Source organism: Arachis stenosperma, chromosome 3 (assembly GCF_014773155.1).
Source record: "Arachis stenosperma cultivar V10309 chromosome 3, arast.V10309.gnm1.PFL2, whole genome shotgun sequence".
Classification (NCBI taxonomy): Eukaryota; Viridiplantae; Streptophyta; class Magnoliopsida; order Fabales; family Fabaceae; genus Arachis; species Arachis stenosperma.
The window spans coordinates 47,591,977-47,608,565 of NC_080379.1; the positions used below are offsets into that span (position 1 = coordinate 47,591,977).

Sequence of the window (16,589 nt, forward strand, 5' to 3'; positions counted from 1 at the left end):
ATCCAACCCCTTTCCTAACAAGCAAAGAGAATCAAGCTGATAACAATACTAGAAAGATTGTTAGGAGGAATTCAAAACCAAGGGCACTATTCTTCTCCTCTTTCCCATTGGAGTAATTTCTTTTAACCAACTGGAAGAAGGGGAAGAAAGTCAACAATCAAGTGTCAATCTAATGACATTAAAGAAGCGCTCGTTGGGAGGCAATCCAACCATGAGTAGAGTACTTCTGTTTTTCTTCCTTTTATTTATTTTCATATGAGTTCATTTTAGTTTATTTTCATAGTTTTTCCCTTGCTTTTTCACGTTTATGATCATGTGCAGCACTTAGAACAAAGACAGAGATGCTTGGGATGGAAAACAGAACACCCTGAGAAGAGCTCCTTGCTGGCGTTGAACGCCAGACAACAAGGAAGCTAGGCGTTCAACGCCCAGTCAGGAGAGCAAGGCTGGCGTTGAACGCCAGAGAAGGAGTACTCTGGGCATCCAACGCCCATCAAGGAGAAGAAAGCTGGCGTTGAATACCAGGGAAGGAGTGCCCTGGGTGTCCAACACCCATAAGGGACAGAAGAGCTGGCGTTGAACGCCAGAAAAGGGGTATCCTGGGCGTTCAACGCCCACATAGAGGCAGTGAAGCTCAAGTTTGAAACCTCCTCAACCAGTGGTCCCACCCAAAACTTCACCCACTCCAAATTCAAACCTTCCCCACCCATTCTTTCCCCCCTCCTAATTTTTCTTTGCTTGGGGACAAGCAAAGTTTTTAAGTTTGGTGTTGCAGTGCGAGCTCTAAGTTTATATTATCATCAATGGCACCAAGGGAAACTGAATCATCTTCAGGAAAGAGCACAGCTTGAGGAGCAGCAGCTGCCATCACTAAGGTTGTTGAGTTTCATTCTCCTCTTATCTATGTCATTTCTGTTTTCCTTATACTTTACTTTATCTGTCTTCTATTCTAGTGCATGATTACATCTAGTATTTTATTTCTTTTTAGTATCATTCTCTTTTGTTTTATGATGGTTATAAGATATTCAATCTATCCTCACCAGTGAGATGCATGATTTTCGAGTACATCATGACTTATTTCTAAATATTTTGATGTGGTGGCCTTGTATTTATCTTCTGAATGTATGAATTAACTGTGCATATTTGATAGTGATGTGAAGAATGTTGACTCTTGAAAGAATAAAGGATTTAGAGAAGTATTATTGGTTCTCTGAAAAATCAAACAAATATTGATTCTTAAAGAAAGAAAAACAGCAAAAAAAGAAAGAGAAAGAAAAAGTAGAAAGAAAAAGAAAGATAAAAGGGAGAAAGAAAAAGAAAAAGAAAAAAAACAAAAAAAAGCAAAAGAAAAATCCAAAAGCTCTTTAAACCAAAAGGCAAGAGCAAGGGTCCAAGGCTTTGAGTATCAATGGTTAGGAGGGTAAAAAATCAGGCCTAAAAAGCTCAAATGAGCTGCTTCCCTAACTACATACTTGTGGTGTGAATGTGTCAAGTGAAAAGCTTGAGACTGAGTAGTTAAAGTCGTGATCCAAAGCAAAAAAAGTATGCCTAAGAACTCTGGGTACCACTGTCTGGGGATTCTAGCAAAGCTGAATCACAATCCAATTGGGTTCACCCAGTTAAGTACCTGTGGCGTTTATGTATCCGATGGTAATATTGGAAAATAAAACGCTTAGGGTCACGGCTAGGCTCAAAAGAAGCTTTGTTCAAGAATCAAGAAAAACTAAACTAGGGGAATCAATAATATCACCCGGATTCTAGTTCCAAGAAATGTCAACATTTCTCAGCTTCAAAGAAAAGTGAGATGCCAAAACTATTCAAAAGTAAAGAAGCTAATAGTCCCGCTCATATAATTAGAGTCATGCTTCATTGAGAAGCTCTGAGACTTATTGTATTCTTCTCTTCTTCATCTTATTGTGTTTTTGGTTTCTTGGGGACAAGCAACAGTTTAATTTTGGTGTTATGATAAACGGATATTTTATACACTTTTGAGTACTATTTTCTTAGTGTTTTTTATTATGTTTTGTTAATTTTTATTAAGTTTTAGTAGTTTTTAGTGTTAAAATTACTTTTTAGATACTACTTTGAGTCTTTGTGGTTTTTCGATGATTTTAGGTGAATTTTGGGTGATTCTGGCAAGTTTTGGAAAAAGTCTGATTCAGAGACAGAGAAACGACTGCAGATGCTGCCGGATTCTGACCTCCATGCACTCGATAGAGCTTTTCTGGAGTTACAGAAGTCCAAATGACGCGCTCTTAATGGCGTTGGAAAGATAACTTTCAGGGCTTTCCAGCAATATATAATAGTTTATACTTTGCTTTGGAAATAAAGGCCCAAAACAGGCGTTGAACGCCCAACACCAACCCCCGTTCTGGTATCCAACGCCCAAAAGGGAGTACTAATTCATGAATTCTCTCCAAGAGGAGCCCTAGCACGTGGATACACCCTAGGCTCAGCCCAAACACTCACCAAGTAGGCCCAGAAGTGGATTTTCGCACCCTTTAGCTTAATTTATCACATTTTTTTTAATTTTTAATTATTAGTAACATCTTTTAGGTCTAGTATTTACTATAAATAAGAGACTTCCTTCCTCCTGAGGATTATGCCTCCCAGGAGGGGAGAAGCACTGATATATTACATTACACCTTCTTAATGTGTCTTTGAATATTATGAGCAACTAAACCTCCTAGGTTAAGGTTAGTAGCTTTGCTGATTCTCATGGATTAATAATATTACCGTTTCTATTTCAATTTATGTTTGATTTCATTCCAAGATGTATCTTCATTCTTCAAACTAATGAAACCGGGTGGAATAAAAGTATGACTCATTTTCTACATGGATTCTTGCGAGTCCTTAGTGGGATAGCATTGAATCACAAGCTTGATTATACATCTCTTAGACGGCTAATCCACGACTTCGTTGGGGACATGGGAATATCTGTTCAGCCGAGGTACGGGGCGATTAGGGCCTTTGTGGTATAAGCTAGAATCATAAAGCTTCATTCTCCGATCCGGAAGATCCGACCTTGTCTATGGCATTTTGAGTAAGATCATCAGAGATTGAATTGCTAGAGCTTCACCCTCATTCAGATTGGATGGCCAGCACCAGCATGTGATCTGAAGTAGAGGAGATTAATAACCACTAGCCTTGACGTTAATCACTTACAGTTTTCCATGGAGCGAATCTTCCATTGTTGTAGTATATAGTGAGAAAAGTTGATCCAAAAAGAGGAAGCATCTCCGAAACCTCAACCGTTCTCTTATCATCGAATTCACACCAATCAAGTAACTCTTTCTTTATTCTCTTTTTATGCATTTTTCACAAACAACCATCTTTTCTAATCGTCTGACTAAGATTTGCAAGATAGTCACTGCTTGCTCAATCCGACAGTTTCCATAGAATTCGACCCTCACTCACCTGAGGTATTACTTGGACGACCCGATGCACTTGCCGGTCCATCTGTGTGAAAATTGCGGAGTCAATTTTATGCACCACATCCAAGAAGAAGGATAACATGTGGTACTTGGACAGTTGATGTTCTAGGCATATGACCGAAAAGTCTACCTTCGTCATCAAGCTTGATAAATATGATGGTGCTTTGTGACTTTCAGTGATAATGGTAAAGGTAAAATTGTGGCCATAGGTAAAGTAGGTAAAAGTTTCTCCTCCTTCATTAATAATGTATTCCTTGTTGATGGATTAAAACACAACCTTCTAAGCATTATCTAATTATGTGACCTAGGGTATTTACTAATTTTCAAGAGATTGGTATGCTTGGTTATATGTGAAAAATCCGATGAATCTTTATTTGAAGCTAAAAGATGCAACAATGTGTATAGACTTACTCTAGAGGAACTAAAAGAACAAAATGTAGCCTGTTTCACCTCTATGGAATCCAGAAAATGGATATGGCATAAGAAATTAGGACATGCAAGTATGTTTCAGATTTCTAAACTTGTAAAGAAAAATTTGGTTAGAGGTCTTCCTAACATAAAATTTGACAAATGCATCACTTTGATGCTTGTCAATTGGGCAAACAAACTAAAACATCTTTTATGCCAAGAATGACATCTCAACCAAAAGGCCATTGTAAATGCTACACATTGATCTTTTTGGTCCCACTAGGTTCTCAAAGCCTAGGAGCTAAATCTTATGGTTTAGTAGTAGTTGATGACTATACCAGATTTGGATGGGTTCTTTTCTTGGCTCATAAAAATAATGATTTCATTATTTTTTCAACTCTTTGTAAAAATATCCAAAATAAAAAGGATTTGAAAATTATTTCTATAAGAATTGATCATGGAAAAGAGTTTGAAAATCAAGATTTTGAAACATTCTGTGATAACTTTAGAATTTCTCATAATTTTTTATGTCCTAGGACACCTCAACAAAATGGAGTTGTTGAAATGAGAAATAGAGGTCTCCAAAAAATGGCTAGGGCTATGCTATATAAAAATGAAGTTCCAAAATTCCTTTGGATAGAGGCTGTAAACACAGCTTGCTATATCTTGAATAGAACCATCATTAGAAAAGGATTAAAGAAAACTACTTATGAGCTTTGGAAAGGGGTACCTCCTAATCTCAAGTACTTTCATATTTTTGGATGCAAATATTTTGTGTTAAATACTAAATATTTTCTTGAAAAATTTGATCTAAAATCATATGAAGGTATATTTGTTGACTACTCAACCACTAGTAAAGCCTATAGAATTTATCTCAAAGAACATCGAACCATAGAGGAGTCCATACATGTCACATTTTGTGATACTAACCTTATTCTAAGTACTGTTGTTGAAGATGATGCAGGGACAGAAGTTGAGTTAAACTCACAAAAAGATTAAGAAAAAGATAACCCAGTCTCCACTGTAGAAAATGCTGGCCTTGACTCTACAGATCAAAATCCAGAAGACATTTCTATTTTGTCTCCTACTGAAGCAGAAGATTCTGGAATTATGAATCCCGTAGATCAAACAAAAATCTTATCACCAAAACCTAGAGAATGGAAGTTCTTGAAGAACTATCCCCACGAATTCATCATTGGAGATCCATCCCATGGAGTCACCACTAGATCCTCAACTAGAAAGAAGGCCAAAGTCAACAACTTTGCTCTCTTATCTCAAATAGAGCCTCAAAATGTGAATGAAGCTCTTGAAGATCTATCGTGGTTAAGGAAATGAAAGAAGGGTTAGTTTAATTTGAAAATAAACCAAAATGGCAAGAAGGTAATTGAAACTAAATGGATCTTTAGAAACAAATTAGATGATGATGAGAGTGTAGTTCAAAATAAGGCTAGACTAGTGGCCCTTGGGTATGATCAAGAAGAGGGCATTGATTTTGATGAGTCATTTGCTCCAGTGACTAGAATGGAAGCAATAAGATTATTGCTTGCCTATGTGGCCTACAAAAGATTTAAACTCTTCCAAACGGATGTCAAATGTACCTTTTTAAATGGTTTCATTGATAGAGAAGTGTACATAGTCCAACCCCCCAGATTTGAAAATAATGAGTTTCTAAACCATGTTTTTAAATTTTGCAAGAGCTCTATACGGTTTAAGACAAGCTCCAAGAGCTTGGTATGAAAGACTTAGTTCTTTCTTATTACAAAATAATTTTCAAAGGAGCACTACGGATACTACTCTATTCATTAAAGATTCTAATGATCATTTCATACTTATTCAAGTGTATGTGGATGACATTGTGTTCGTTTTTGCAAATGAAACCTTGTGTGAAGAGTTTGGAAAACTAATGACTAGTGAGTTTGATATGAGTTTGATGGGAGAACTCACATTCTTCCTTGGATTACGAATCAAACAAACTCCTAGTGGTATTTCTATACACCAAGATAAATATGCCAAAGAATTAGTAAAGAAATTCAGTTTAGAAAATTCTAAACCTATGAGTACTCCAATGCATCATAATACAAAACTTGACAAGGATGAAAATGGGAAAGATGTTGATAAGACTCAGTATAGAAGAATGATCGGATCACTTATGTATCTAACATCCTCTAGACTGGATATTGTTCAAAGTGTGGATGTGTGCTCTAGATTTCAATCTCACCCAAAAGAATCACATCTTTCGGTTGTTAAATGGATCATTAGATACATTAAAGGCACATCTGATCTTGGTCTATGGTTTCCTAAAACTGATGAATTCTGTATATTTGGGTATTGTGATGCAGATTTTGCAGGTAATTGAGTGGATAGAATAAATACTTCAGGAATTTACTGCTTTCTTGGACAATCCTTGAGAATTTGGTCAAGAAAAAAATAAGCTACTGTTGCCTTGTCAACAATAGAGGCCGAATATATCTCAACTTCTTGTTATTCTTAGTTAATTTGACTCAAAACTTAGCTTGCCGATTACAAATTGAAAGCCAATAGTATCCTTTATTTTGTGATAACTTGAGTGCCATAAATATTTTCCAAAACCCAATTTTACACTCAAGAACCAAGCACATTGAAGTTAGGTTTCATTCTATAAGAGAACATGTACAAAAGGGAACAATTGATATTCAATTTGTAAAATCAGAGGATCAATTGGCTGATATCTTCACTAAACCTTTGTGTGAAGATAGGTTTTGTAAATTGAGAACTGTACTAGGAATAGTGGATGCCAAGTTTGTGGATTGATTGTGTCTAATGTATTTCTGATTGTTTTTGTCTCTCAGGTTGCAGGGAGACAAAACTGAATAGATTACGACTTCCTCTGAGGATTAAACAAAGTTTTGAACATTTCTTTTGATATAAACTAAAATTAAATCCATGGTGGCCTAGTATGTTTCCTAAACTTCACCGCTTGGCCTGTGAGAAAATGGTTTGTTCAATGAAATAGGCCTCTTGTCTTTTTTATTTTTAATTTTATATTGAGTCAAACTCTTGTCAGTTACATGTCAATTCACCTTGTCTAGTCTCTTCAAAACTAAATTCTTAAAATTTTAAATTCCTTAAATCCCGTTTCTATCAGTTTTATTTTTTCAAAGAAGTTACTTTTGCATTTAAAGCATTTTTTAAGAAAACTTCTCTCCTTTCCACTACTCCACACCGTCATATCTCCCCTTTTCACATTCCTTTCTTCCTAATGATGAGAAAGAAAGTGGCCACTCGTCAAGGCACATGTTCTTATCACCCTCCTCGTAACCCTCCTACTTCCAAACCCTAATCTCACACTCACATACACATTTACTCATACTCATCCTCTTCACATTCCTCTCAACCTCTAGTTTCTATGGCAAGAACAAAGACTGCAAACCCCAGGCCTTCTTCTGCACAACAAGAGGCTGGTTCCTCTAGGGCCAAAGTAGGGAAAGAAAAAAGACCAATGATTGAAGAGGAACATTCGCCGTCTCCTCCCCCTCCTCGCTCATCTTCTCGTCCCTCAGGATGCTCTGTCCCTTCTAATCGTCCTTCTAAAGGTACCAAAAGACCTGCCCTTTAGTCCATTCTTGAACCTCCTAATCTTGACTCTCTTGCTTACAAATCTCACTTTGGGAAACATTTTCATTCTCACTATGATCCTAACCGTTTCACTTCATGTATGGATTTTGAATTTCACAACGAGGTTATCTCCAAACGCACTTTATGTTCATCCTATGTCACTGACTTGGATGCCCTGGCTGACAAGGGTATAGATTTTAAAGAAAATTTTCATCTGTTAAAATGAAAAAACCTCTTCAAAATCTGAAAGCCTATGTATCCTGACTTAATTAAGGAATTTTATGCAAACATGTTATATCATGAAGGAGACATTTACTCATATGTTAAGGGCCATCAAATAATTTTAAACAAAGAATCCATAAGTGATGTTCTTGATTATGATGATATTGGGGTGAAAGCCTTCATATTTGGTAAGTGAGACAACAATCTGGGCATATCACATAAGGATGCCCTGGCTAACATATATGAGAATTTCTCAAGGACGGTATGACACCAACACACAGAGCTTTAGGTTTGACTAGAACCCAGTTTTACCGCATCATTACCCACATCATTCTACCTCAAAGAGGCTCCTACCAAAGGGTTACCATCTGTGACACCATGGTTCTTTATGCAATCCTAAATTTCTCTCCTATTTCATTCGCATATCTCATGATCCGCCACATGATTGACTGTGTGACAAGCGATAAAAATGTCTCTCTACCTTATGGAATATTTTTAACATGTGTTTTTGAGCATTTTTTTGTTGACCTAAGTAATGAGGCTATAGAGAACAAAATTTCATCTCTTAAAGGTGGCAGTGCAGTAAAACCAACCAAAGGAAAAGGCACTAAGGCCACTAAGAATCCAATTATAGAAGAAAGTGAAGACGAAAGTCTTCCTCCACATTCAGTTGCTGGCACCTCTAGCTCTCACAAATACTTTATCAATGGAGTAGTCAAAGATGTACTTCAGGAGTTTGTAAATATGACCAAACAGAAGGTCTGCTCCAGCAAACAAACACGCAAACTTGAACTTCAAAAAGAGAAATCCTTGCTAAAAGCTTAGGACAAAGTTGAGGTACTTCTAAAGTACCTTGATTCACTGGATGAGGATCAAGTGTTATTTGAGCAAGAGGAAGATGTCTTGGGTACTGAAAATGAGGATTCTGATGCTTAGTCTTTGTCTCCCTCTGCTGATGTAAGATTTATAGTTTGTTGTTATTTCTAGTTATGATTGACACTCTCTTTTGCTGTGTTCTAGCTACTGAACACTGTTTCTATAACTATTTTTTTTATAACTGTAATAGTTTAGATTATTTATGTTGCTTAACTGGTTAATATATGAGTTTGCTTGGTGATCTTATTTTTTGTAGGTTTCCCTCCTTGATAACAAAAAGGGGAGAAGAAAAAGGAAAAATAAATTGAACAAGGCTGTCTTATTGACTGTTTTGGTGTGAAATTTATTGGGTCAAGTAATTACCAACAGATTTACACTTCTGACGGTAAATGCGCCGGTAATAATTGGAGAAAAACGGGAAAAATAGGCGTGAGATTTACCAGCAGATTTTTCCACTACTAAACCTAATTAATAAAACACTGTATTTTGTTGACCCATAATGCATTATCATCGGATTTATCATCAATAAATCTGACAATAACGAGCCCTAAAATCCGAAGCGCTAACTCTCACCCCCTTAATTTCAAAATCCCCCCTCTCTCTCTCTCTCTAACCTCTCTTCTCCCACTCTCTCTATAACCATATCCTCTCCTTGCCGCTCTGTCAGCCCCGCTGTTGCTGGCGCCTCTTTTTGCCGCCTGCTCTCCCTATCACCGAAACCAGCCCCTTCCTCATCTCCCCTCCATCAGCTACGACTCTTTCTCTCCCACTCCATCAACTGTGACTCCCCTCGATCAAGTAGAAAATTATGTGCTCTCTCTCTCTCTCTCTCTCTAGCTGCAAATAGTGAGTTCCAATATTTTCTTATTCATTTTATGCTTGGTCTGTTATTGAATTATGTACTTGTCAATGTAGTGATTATCTTGTTCTATTTTTGTGTCCTAATTCATGCTCCATATAATTTTTTGATACTATTGGAGGGATGCATTGAACAATCCAACAATCTAGCTAAAAAATAAAAATAAACCAGTGTCAATAAAAAAAGGATATCATCATTATTTTTGTTAGGCTGAATCTATTATTCTTGTTCTTGTTGTTTGTGTTAATAAGTAGGAAGAAGTAGTAGCAGTAGCTTGAATTCGATGTAAAGTAAATTTTGTTTCTTTAAGGCTTAAGTTTATACCATTTTATTGTAGTAATGATTCAACATATGTTGTTTGTGTTAGTAGTTGTATCTTGCAATTTATGCAATGTAATCACTTCTATAAATTAATGAGAACGTAAAATATTAGTTCTAATTGAGTATTCATTATGTTAATCTATATGAATGCATAGAAAATATGAAATTATATATAAAGATGAAGTGATATATTATGAAGTTAATATATTTTGCTAAAAATGTTGTGAATTTAATTGAGTTTTGAGTAATATTGTGGATTGAGGTTTGTTGGATTTGTGAAAACCATAAAGATGGATATATGTCCAATTTTAAGGGAGGCTATCTCAAAATTTTTCTGAAACAATATAATTATTGAAGGATTTGGGTTGTATGTATGTTGATTAATGTTAATTGGTATTCTCTTTGTAAACATGATGATAGGTAGCAGAAGTGTCACAAGTCTGTCTTGTGGTCGTCGTAGAGGGAAGGTTTCCACTACCAGTGGCACCCCAAGGACTTTTCAGTCATTGCCGTCTATCCCGACTATCCCGTCGACCTCTGTGACGTCACAGGCGGGTCCAACGAACCAGTAGTTCATCATAGTCCCAAATCTCAACGACGTAGCTCCTTCTGTTATGGCTCCTCCATCCCCTGCAGCTCCAGCGACAGAGCCCGAGGTGAATAATTCCTCTAACGCATCCCATCCAGATGCCCCTCCACCACCGTCCGTTATACGGATGAGGATTTGGCCTGATGGCATGCATGCATGAGTACATACTATTTTAATTTCTTTTATCTGCAGTCTATTTTGAATTTGTTAATTTTATGCGTTTTTATGTGTTTGCTAATCATAAGATTTTCATTGATAGGTTTGCACGAAACAACAATGCATGTACACAGGAGATTTCCAATATGATTAAGTCCATGCACGACAATCCATAACCGAGCTACACAAAGATCCCTGTTGAGACCAGAGAGCGATGATTTCAGAAGTGGGCAGTAAAAATCCAATGTTGTTGAATGATGAGCGGATATTTTGTACACTTTTTGACATCATTTTCATATAGTTTTTAGTATGTTTTATTTAAGTTTTATTATATTTTCATAGGTTTTAGTGTAAAATTCACATTTTTGGATTCTACTGTGAGTTTGTGTGTTTTTATGCAATTTCAAGTATTTTTTGCTGAAATTGAGGAGCTGGAGCAAAAGTCTGATTCAGAGGCAAAGAAAGTGCTGCAGATGCTGTCAGGATTTGACCTTCTTGCACTCGGAAGAGCTTTTCTGGAGCTACAGAAGTCAAAATGGAGCGTTCTTAACAAGTATGGAATGCTAACATCCAAAGCATTCCAGAAATTTATAATAGTCCATACTTTGCTTCAGAATTGAAGGCCCAAAACTGGCGTTCAACGCCAGCCATCTGCCCTATTCTAGTGTCCAACGCCCAAGGGAGCAGAGACCAGCGTCCAACACCCAAAAATGACCCCTAGCTAGCGTTCAACGCCCTAGAGGCCTCCTAGCACGTGTCTTACTCTTTTGCTCACCCCAAATACTCACCAAGTGGGCCTTGGAAGTGGATTTTCGCACTAAAAGACGGTTTTACCCTTTTTATGTATTCCTTAGTCATTAGATTAGTATAAATATAACAAGGCTCTCATTGTTAGAGAGGTTCCTTGCCCACTTTCATGTTTCACATTGTATTTTCTATCAGCATGAGTCACTAAACCTCTTACGTTGAAGCTAGGAGCTCTGCTAAGTTTTATGGATTAATAAAAGTACTACTGTTTTATTTCCAATTCATGTTTGATTCTCTATTCTAAGATGTATCTTCGTTCTTCATCCTTATGAATACATTGAACCGGAACAAGGTTATCTCATTCTACATGGGTTCAGAGTGCGTCTTTCATCAGACAACAAAGAACCACTAGCTTGATCATACATCTCTTAGACAGCTAATCCACGACTTTGTTGGGAACTTCTCGAGACATCAGTTCAGCCGAGGTTGGGGAAATTACAGTCTTTGTGGTAAAGGCTAGAACCCAAGGTGCAGTATTCTCTGATCCGGAAGATTCGACCTTGTTTGTGGCATTTTGAGTAGGATCATCAAAGGGAATGAACTGCAGAAGCTTCACCCTCAATCAGGATGGATCCACACTAAACCTTGGGTTCAACACTGGAGGAAGATTGGCGGATGCTCAAACCAGCGTTGATCACATACAGCCTGCCATAGAAGAAATCATTCACAGTTGGAGTAGACAGTAAGACCAAATTGATCCAGAGGAACAAAGCATCTCCGAGGCCTTAACCATCCTCTTATTACTAGTTATAATCAAACATAGTAATTCCATTTTATTTTACTTTTATGCATTCCAACAAACAAGCAACTTTTCTATCCGCCTGACTAAGATCTACAAGATAACGACTGCTTGATTCAAGCCGACAATTCTCGTGGGATCGACCCTGACTCGCTCAGGTATTACTTGGACGACTCATTGCACTTGCTAATTCAGTTGTACGAAGTGTGGGAATTTGTGCACCAAGTTTTTGGGCCGTTGCCAGGGATTGTTCGAGTTGAATAAACTAACGGATTATCTTGTTGCTTAGATTAGGTATTGTTTTTTATTTTGTTTGAGTCTTTTATTTTCTTCTTTTTTTCGAAAAATTCAAATAAATTTTCAAAAACCTTTTGTTTATTAATCTTTGTTTTTGGTTTGAGTCTTTTGTTTGTGTTCTTTGCGAATTTTTGAATTTCTTGAGTCTTTTTTTTTTAAATTTTCAAAAATAGTGTCTTTTGTTTGAGTCTAGTGTCAAATTTTAAATTTGGTGTCCTTTGTGTATTCTTGTTTCCTTTGAATTTTTCGAATTTTGTTTTTGGTGTTCATCTTGATCTTCAAGTTGTTCTTGGCTTTCTTCTTGTTTTGATCTTAAAATTTTTAAGTTTGGTGTCTTTTTGTGTTTTTCTTTACAATTTTCGAAAATTTAGTGTTTTAGATCTAAAAATTTTTAAGTTTGGTGTCTTTTACTTGTTTTTCTCTTTCTTCATTAATTTCAAAAAATCAAAAAAATATATTTTCTATCTTATCTTTCTTTTAAATTTCAATTTCAAATCTTTTTCAAATATTTTTTTATATCTTTTTCATATCTTTATTTTATCTTTATCTTTAACCATAATTTTCGAAAATCACACATAATTAATTTCAAAAATTTCTAAATTTGGTGTTTTCTTGTTAGTTAAGTCAAGATTCAAATTTTAAATTCATATCTTTTTAAAATCTTTTCAAATCTTTTCTTTTAATTTTGATTCTATCTTATCTTAACTTTCTTTTAAAATTTAACTTTCAAATCTTTTTAAATTTAAAACTATCTTTTCAAATTTGATTTCAAAATCTTATCTTTCTTAACTTCTTTTTCAATCCTTTATCTTATCTTATTTCAAAATTCAATTTTTAAAATCAAATCTTTTTAATTTAAAACTTATCTTTCTTAACTTCCTTATCTTATCTTTCTTACCTAACTTATCTTATCTTGTTGACTTTTTCAAAATTCAAAATCAAATCTTTTTCAAAATTAGATTTCAATTCTTATCTCTCTTTAAATCTTTTTCAAATCTTTTCAATTTCTACCTTATCTTTTCTAGTTTTAAAATCAAATCTTTTTCTAATCATTTATCTTATCTTGTTTTCAAATCTTTCTTAATTAGTTACTTGTTTTCTTTTTCTTCTTTTTCAAAACTTCCTAACTTATCCTTCTTTCCTATTTTTGAAAATATCTTCTCTCCTTCTCTCTCTTCTTTTTCGAAAAACATATATTTAATTTTCAAATCTTTTTAATTAATTAGTCATCTTAATTCTTAGTTAGTTACTTATCTCTTTTCTTTTAATTTTCGAATTCTCTCTCCCTTCTTTATGCGAATTCTTCTTCTCTCTTCTCCATCTTCATTCTTCTTTCTTCTTCACATCTCACAGGGAGTCTTCTGTTCTTGAACAATGTGCTCCCATTCTTCTTCCTTTTTGTTTACCATTTCTTGTTTATGAGTAGGAATAGGAATAAAGAACCCCTCTTTAATCTTGATCCTGAGCCTGAGAGAACTCTAAGGAGGTGCCTTAGTGCACAACACTCCAGAGGAAATCTCATAGAGATATTCGAATAAGAGACAAGAAATACAGACATGGCAAATAATGCTAATGGTGGAGGAGAACAAAGAAAGGTTCTTGGAGCCTATATTGCACCCAATTCAGACTTTTATGGGCGCAGGATATCAATTCCTGCCATCAGTGCTAACAACTTTGAGCTAAAACCTCAACTGGTTACCTTAGTTCAACAGAACTGCCAGTACTATGGACATCCACAAGAAGATCCAAATAAATTCATATCTGACTTCTTGCATAGATGTGACACAATCAAGACCAATGGAGTAAGTCTCGAGGTCTATAAATTCATGCTCTTTTCTTTTGCTGTAAAAGACAGAGCTAGAGTGTGGTTAGATTTGCAACCAAAAGAGAGTTTTAACAAATGGGAAAAGGTGGTCAATGCATTCTTGACCAAGTTCGTTCCACCTTAAAAGTTGAGCAAACTTAGAGTGGAAGTTCAAACTTTCAGACAAAAAGATGGTGAATCCCTTTATGAAGCTTGGGAGAGGTACAAGCAACTTATCAGAAGATGCCCTCCCAACATGATATCAGATTGGACCACATTAGACATATTCTATGATGGCCTTTCTGAGATATCCAAGATGTCACTAGATAACTCTGCTGGTGGATCACTGAAGAGAGGAACTTTTGCGTGGTCTAGAATTCAGAATAAATTCCCGTTGCAAGTATAGCTTCTAAACCAACAAAAATCCTTTCTTACAAACGTTTTGGTTGTCACAAGTAACAAACCCCTAAATAAATTGATAACCGAAGTATTTGAACCTCGGGTCGTTTTCTCAAGGAATTGCAGGGAGGTATGTTCTTATTATTGGTTATGAGTTTTGTAAATTGGGGGTTTTGAAAGTAAGGAAGAAGTATGTTAAATGACAAGTAAAATTAAAATAGTAATAATAAAATAAACTTTTGGCAAGGTATTAGAACTGGAAGTCCTATCCTTATCAATTGTGATGAGAATTGGATTTTAATCCCACTTAGTTAACCTTTACTAAAGCAAAGGAAAGTCAAGTGGAATAATTAGTTTGATCCTCAAGTCCTAGTCAATCCTTGTGGGAAGACTAGCTTTAGCGCGATCTGTCAATTTCAACCACTGCTTTATTTGATAACTCAAGCGTCACCAATTACTTAACCAGAGCGAAAAGGAAAAATTCTAAATTAAATTGAAGACATCATAAATAGAATAAAGCAAGCATAAATCTGAAATACCTCAATTGCATTAATAAAAGCAGTCAAATCTAACATGGAAAAGTTCATAAGCCAATTGGACAATATAAGTCAAATACAAATAAAAGCATTAGAGTATCTAAAAGTGAAAGAAAAATATAAAGTAAAAGGAATATTGAACCTGTGATGAAGAAGAAATAAATCCTAACTTCTAAAAATCCTAATCCTAAATCCTAAGAGAGACGAGACAGCCTCTCTCTCTCTAAAAACTACATCTAAATTATGAAAAGTGTGAATTATGAGTCTCCTTTCATTCCTCCACTTTGCAGCCTTTAATCTGTATTTTCTGGGCTTAAAACTGGGCCGGAAATAGCCTAGAATTCGCTGGTTATGAAATCTGTCACGCTGATTTTCGCAGATGCGACGCGTCCGCGTGGAGTGCGCGTTCGCGTCGCCTACCTGTATGGCCACTATGGCAAATTATATATCAAATCGAAGCCCCGGACGTTATCTTTCCAACACAACTAGAGCCGCATCGTTTGGACCTCTGTAGCTCAAGTTATGACCGTTTGAGTGCGAAGAGGTTAGGCTGATAGCTTAGCAATTTCTTCAACTTCTTGTATTCCTTCAACTTTTGCATGCTTCCTTTCCATCCTCTAAGTCATTCCTGCCCTATAATCTCTGAAATTACTTAACACACATATCAAGGCATCGAATGGTAATAAGAGAGAATTAAACATAGCAAAATTAAGACCAAAGAAGCATGTTTTCAATCATAGCACAAAATCAGGAAGGAGAATGTAAAATCATGCAAATCATATGAATAAGTGGGCAAATGCTTGATAAGAACCACTCAATTGAGCACAAGATAAACCATAAAATAGTGGTTTATCAACCTCCCCACACTTAAACATTAGCATGTCCTCATGCTAAGCTCAAGAGAAGTTATAAAGAAGTGAAGAGGAATGATAGAATGTATGAAATGCAACCTATCTATATGAATGCAACTACATGCAAAATATTTCTACCTACTTGGTTAAAAAGTAAATAAATTCTCCAAGACAAACATGAATTAAATTCCACTAATTCAAATCATACAGTAAAAGACAAGTAAACTTGTAAGAAGATAGCTTATGAAAGCAGGGAACACAGAATCAAGCATTGAACCCTCACTATTAGTGTATATGCACTCTAATCTCTCAAGTGTCTAGGGTCAATCACTCTATTCTTCTCTAATCATGCTTTCTAAAACTTTGTTCTTCATCTAACCAATCAACTAATATTTAATGTACCAATGCAAACATCATGAGGTCTTTTCAAGTTTGTAATGGGGCCAAGGCAAGGGTGAGGATATATGTATGGCTAAGTGAGCTATAAATTGAATCTTTGAGTAACCTGGGCTATCACCTAACTTACATACATTCTATATAACTTCTAAAATCATGCCTAGCTACCCATAATTCCCACTTTTGTATCACATACTCATGTATAAACTTTTCTTTTAATTTGTGTCACATATGCATTGATCTTTTATTAACTTAACATTGGGGTAATTTTGTCCCCTTATTTATTTATTTATATTATATA

The 16,589-nt window shown here is 35.7% G+C and overlaps 1 protein-coding gene and 1 non-coding gene across 2 annotated transcripts; one reads left to right on the plus strand and one right to left on the minus strand.

Annotated features, from left to right (window-relative positions):
• Positions 1–5,363: 5,363 nt before the first annotated feature.
• Positions 5,364–6,744, plus strand: LOC130966057 (uncharacterized mitochondrial protein AtMg00810-like). The gene is made up of 3 exons (XM_057890815.1): positions 5,364–5,436; positions 5,681–6,190; positions 6,671–6,744. The coding sequence occupies exons 1-3, from the start codon at positions 5,364–5,366 to the stop codon at positions 6,742–6,744; spliced, it is 657 nt and encodes a 218-aa protein (XP_057746798.1).
• A 7,516-nt stretch (positions 6,745–14,260) lies between these two features.
• On the minus strand, positions 14,261–14,369 carry LOC130972495 (small nucleolar RNA R71). Its single transcript, XR_009083658.1, has one exon. It is a non-coding gene; the product is annotated as a small nucleolar RNA R71 (small nucleolar RNA).
• Positions 14,370–16,589: the final 2,220 nt, after the last annotated feature.

What these genes read in the sequence shown, in the direction of transcription:
- LOC130966057 (XM_057890815.1), top strand. Translation starts at nt 5,364, where the DNA reads ATGGAAGCAATAAGATTATTGCTTGCCTATGTGGCCTACAAAAGATTT. An exon ending in CTTCCAAACGGATGTCAAAT is followed by an intron (nt 5,437 to 5,680) that starts GTACCTTTTTAA and finishes TACTTATTCAAG; the next exon opens with TGTATGTGGATGACATTGTG. An exon ending in TTGTGATGCAGATTTTGCAG is followed by an intron (nt 6,191 to 6,670) that starts GTAATTGAGTGG and finishes TTTGTCTCTCAG; the next exon opens with GTTGCAGGGAGACAAAACTG.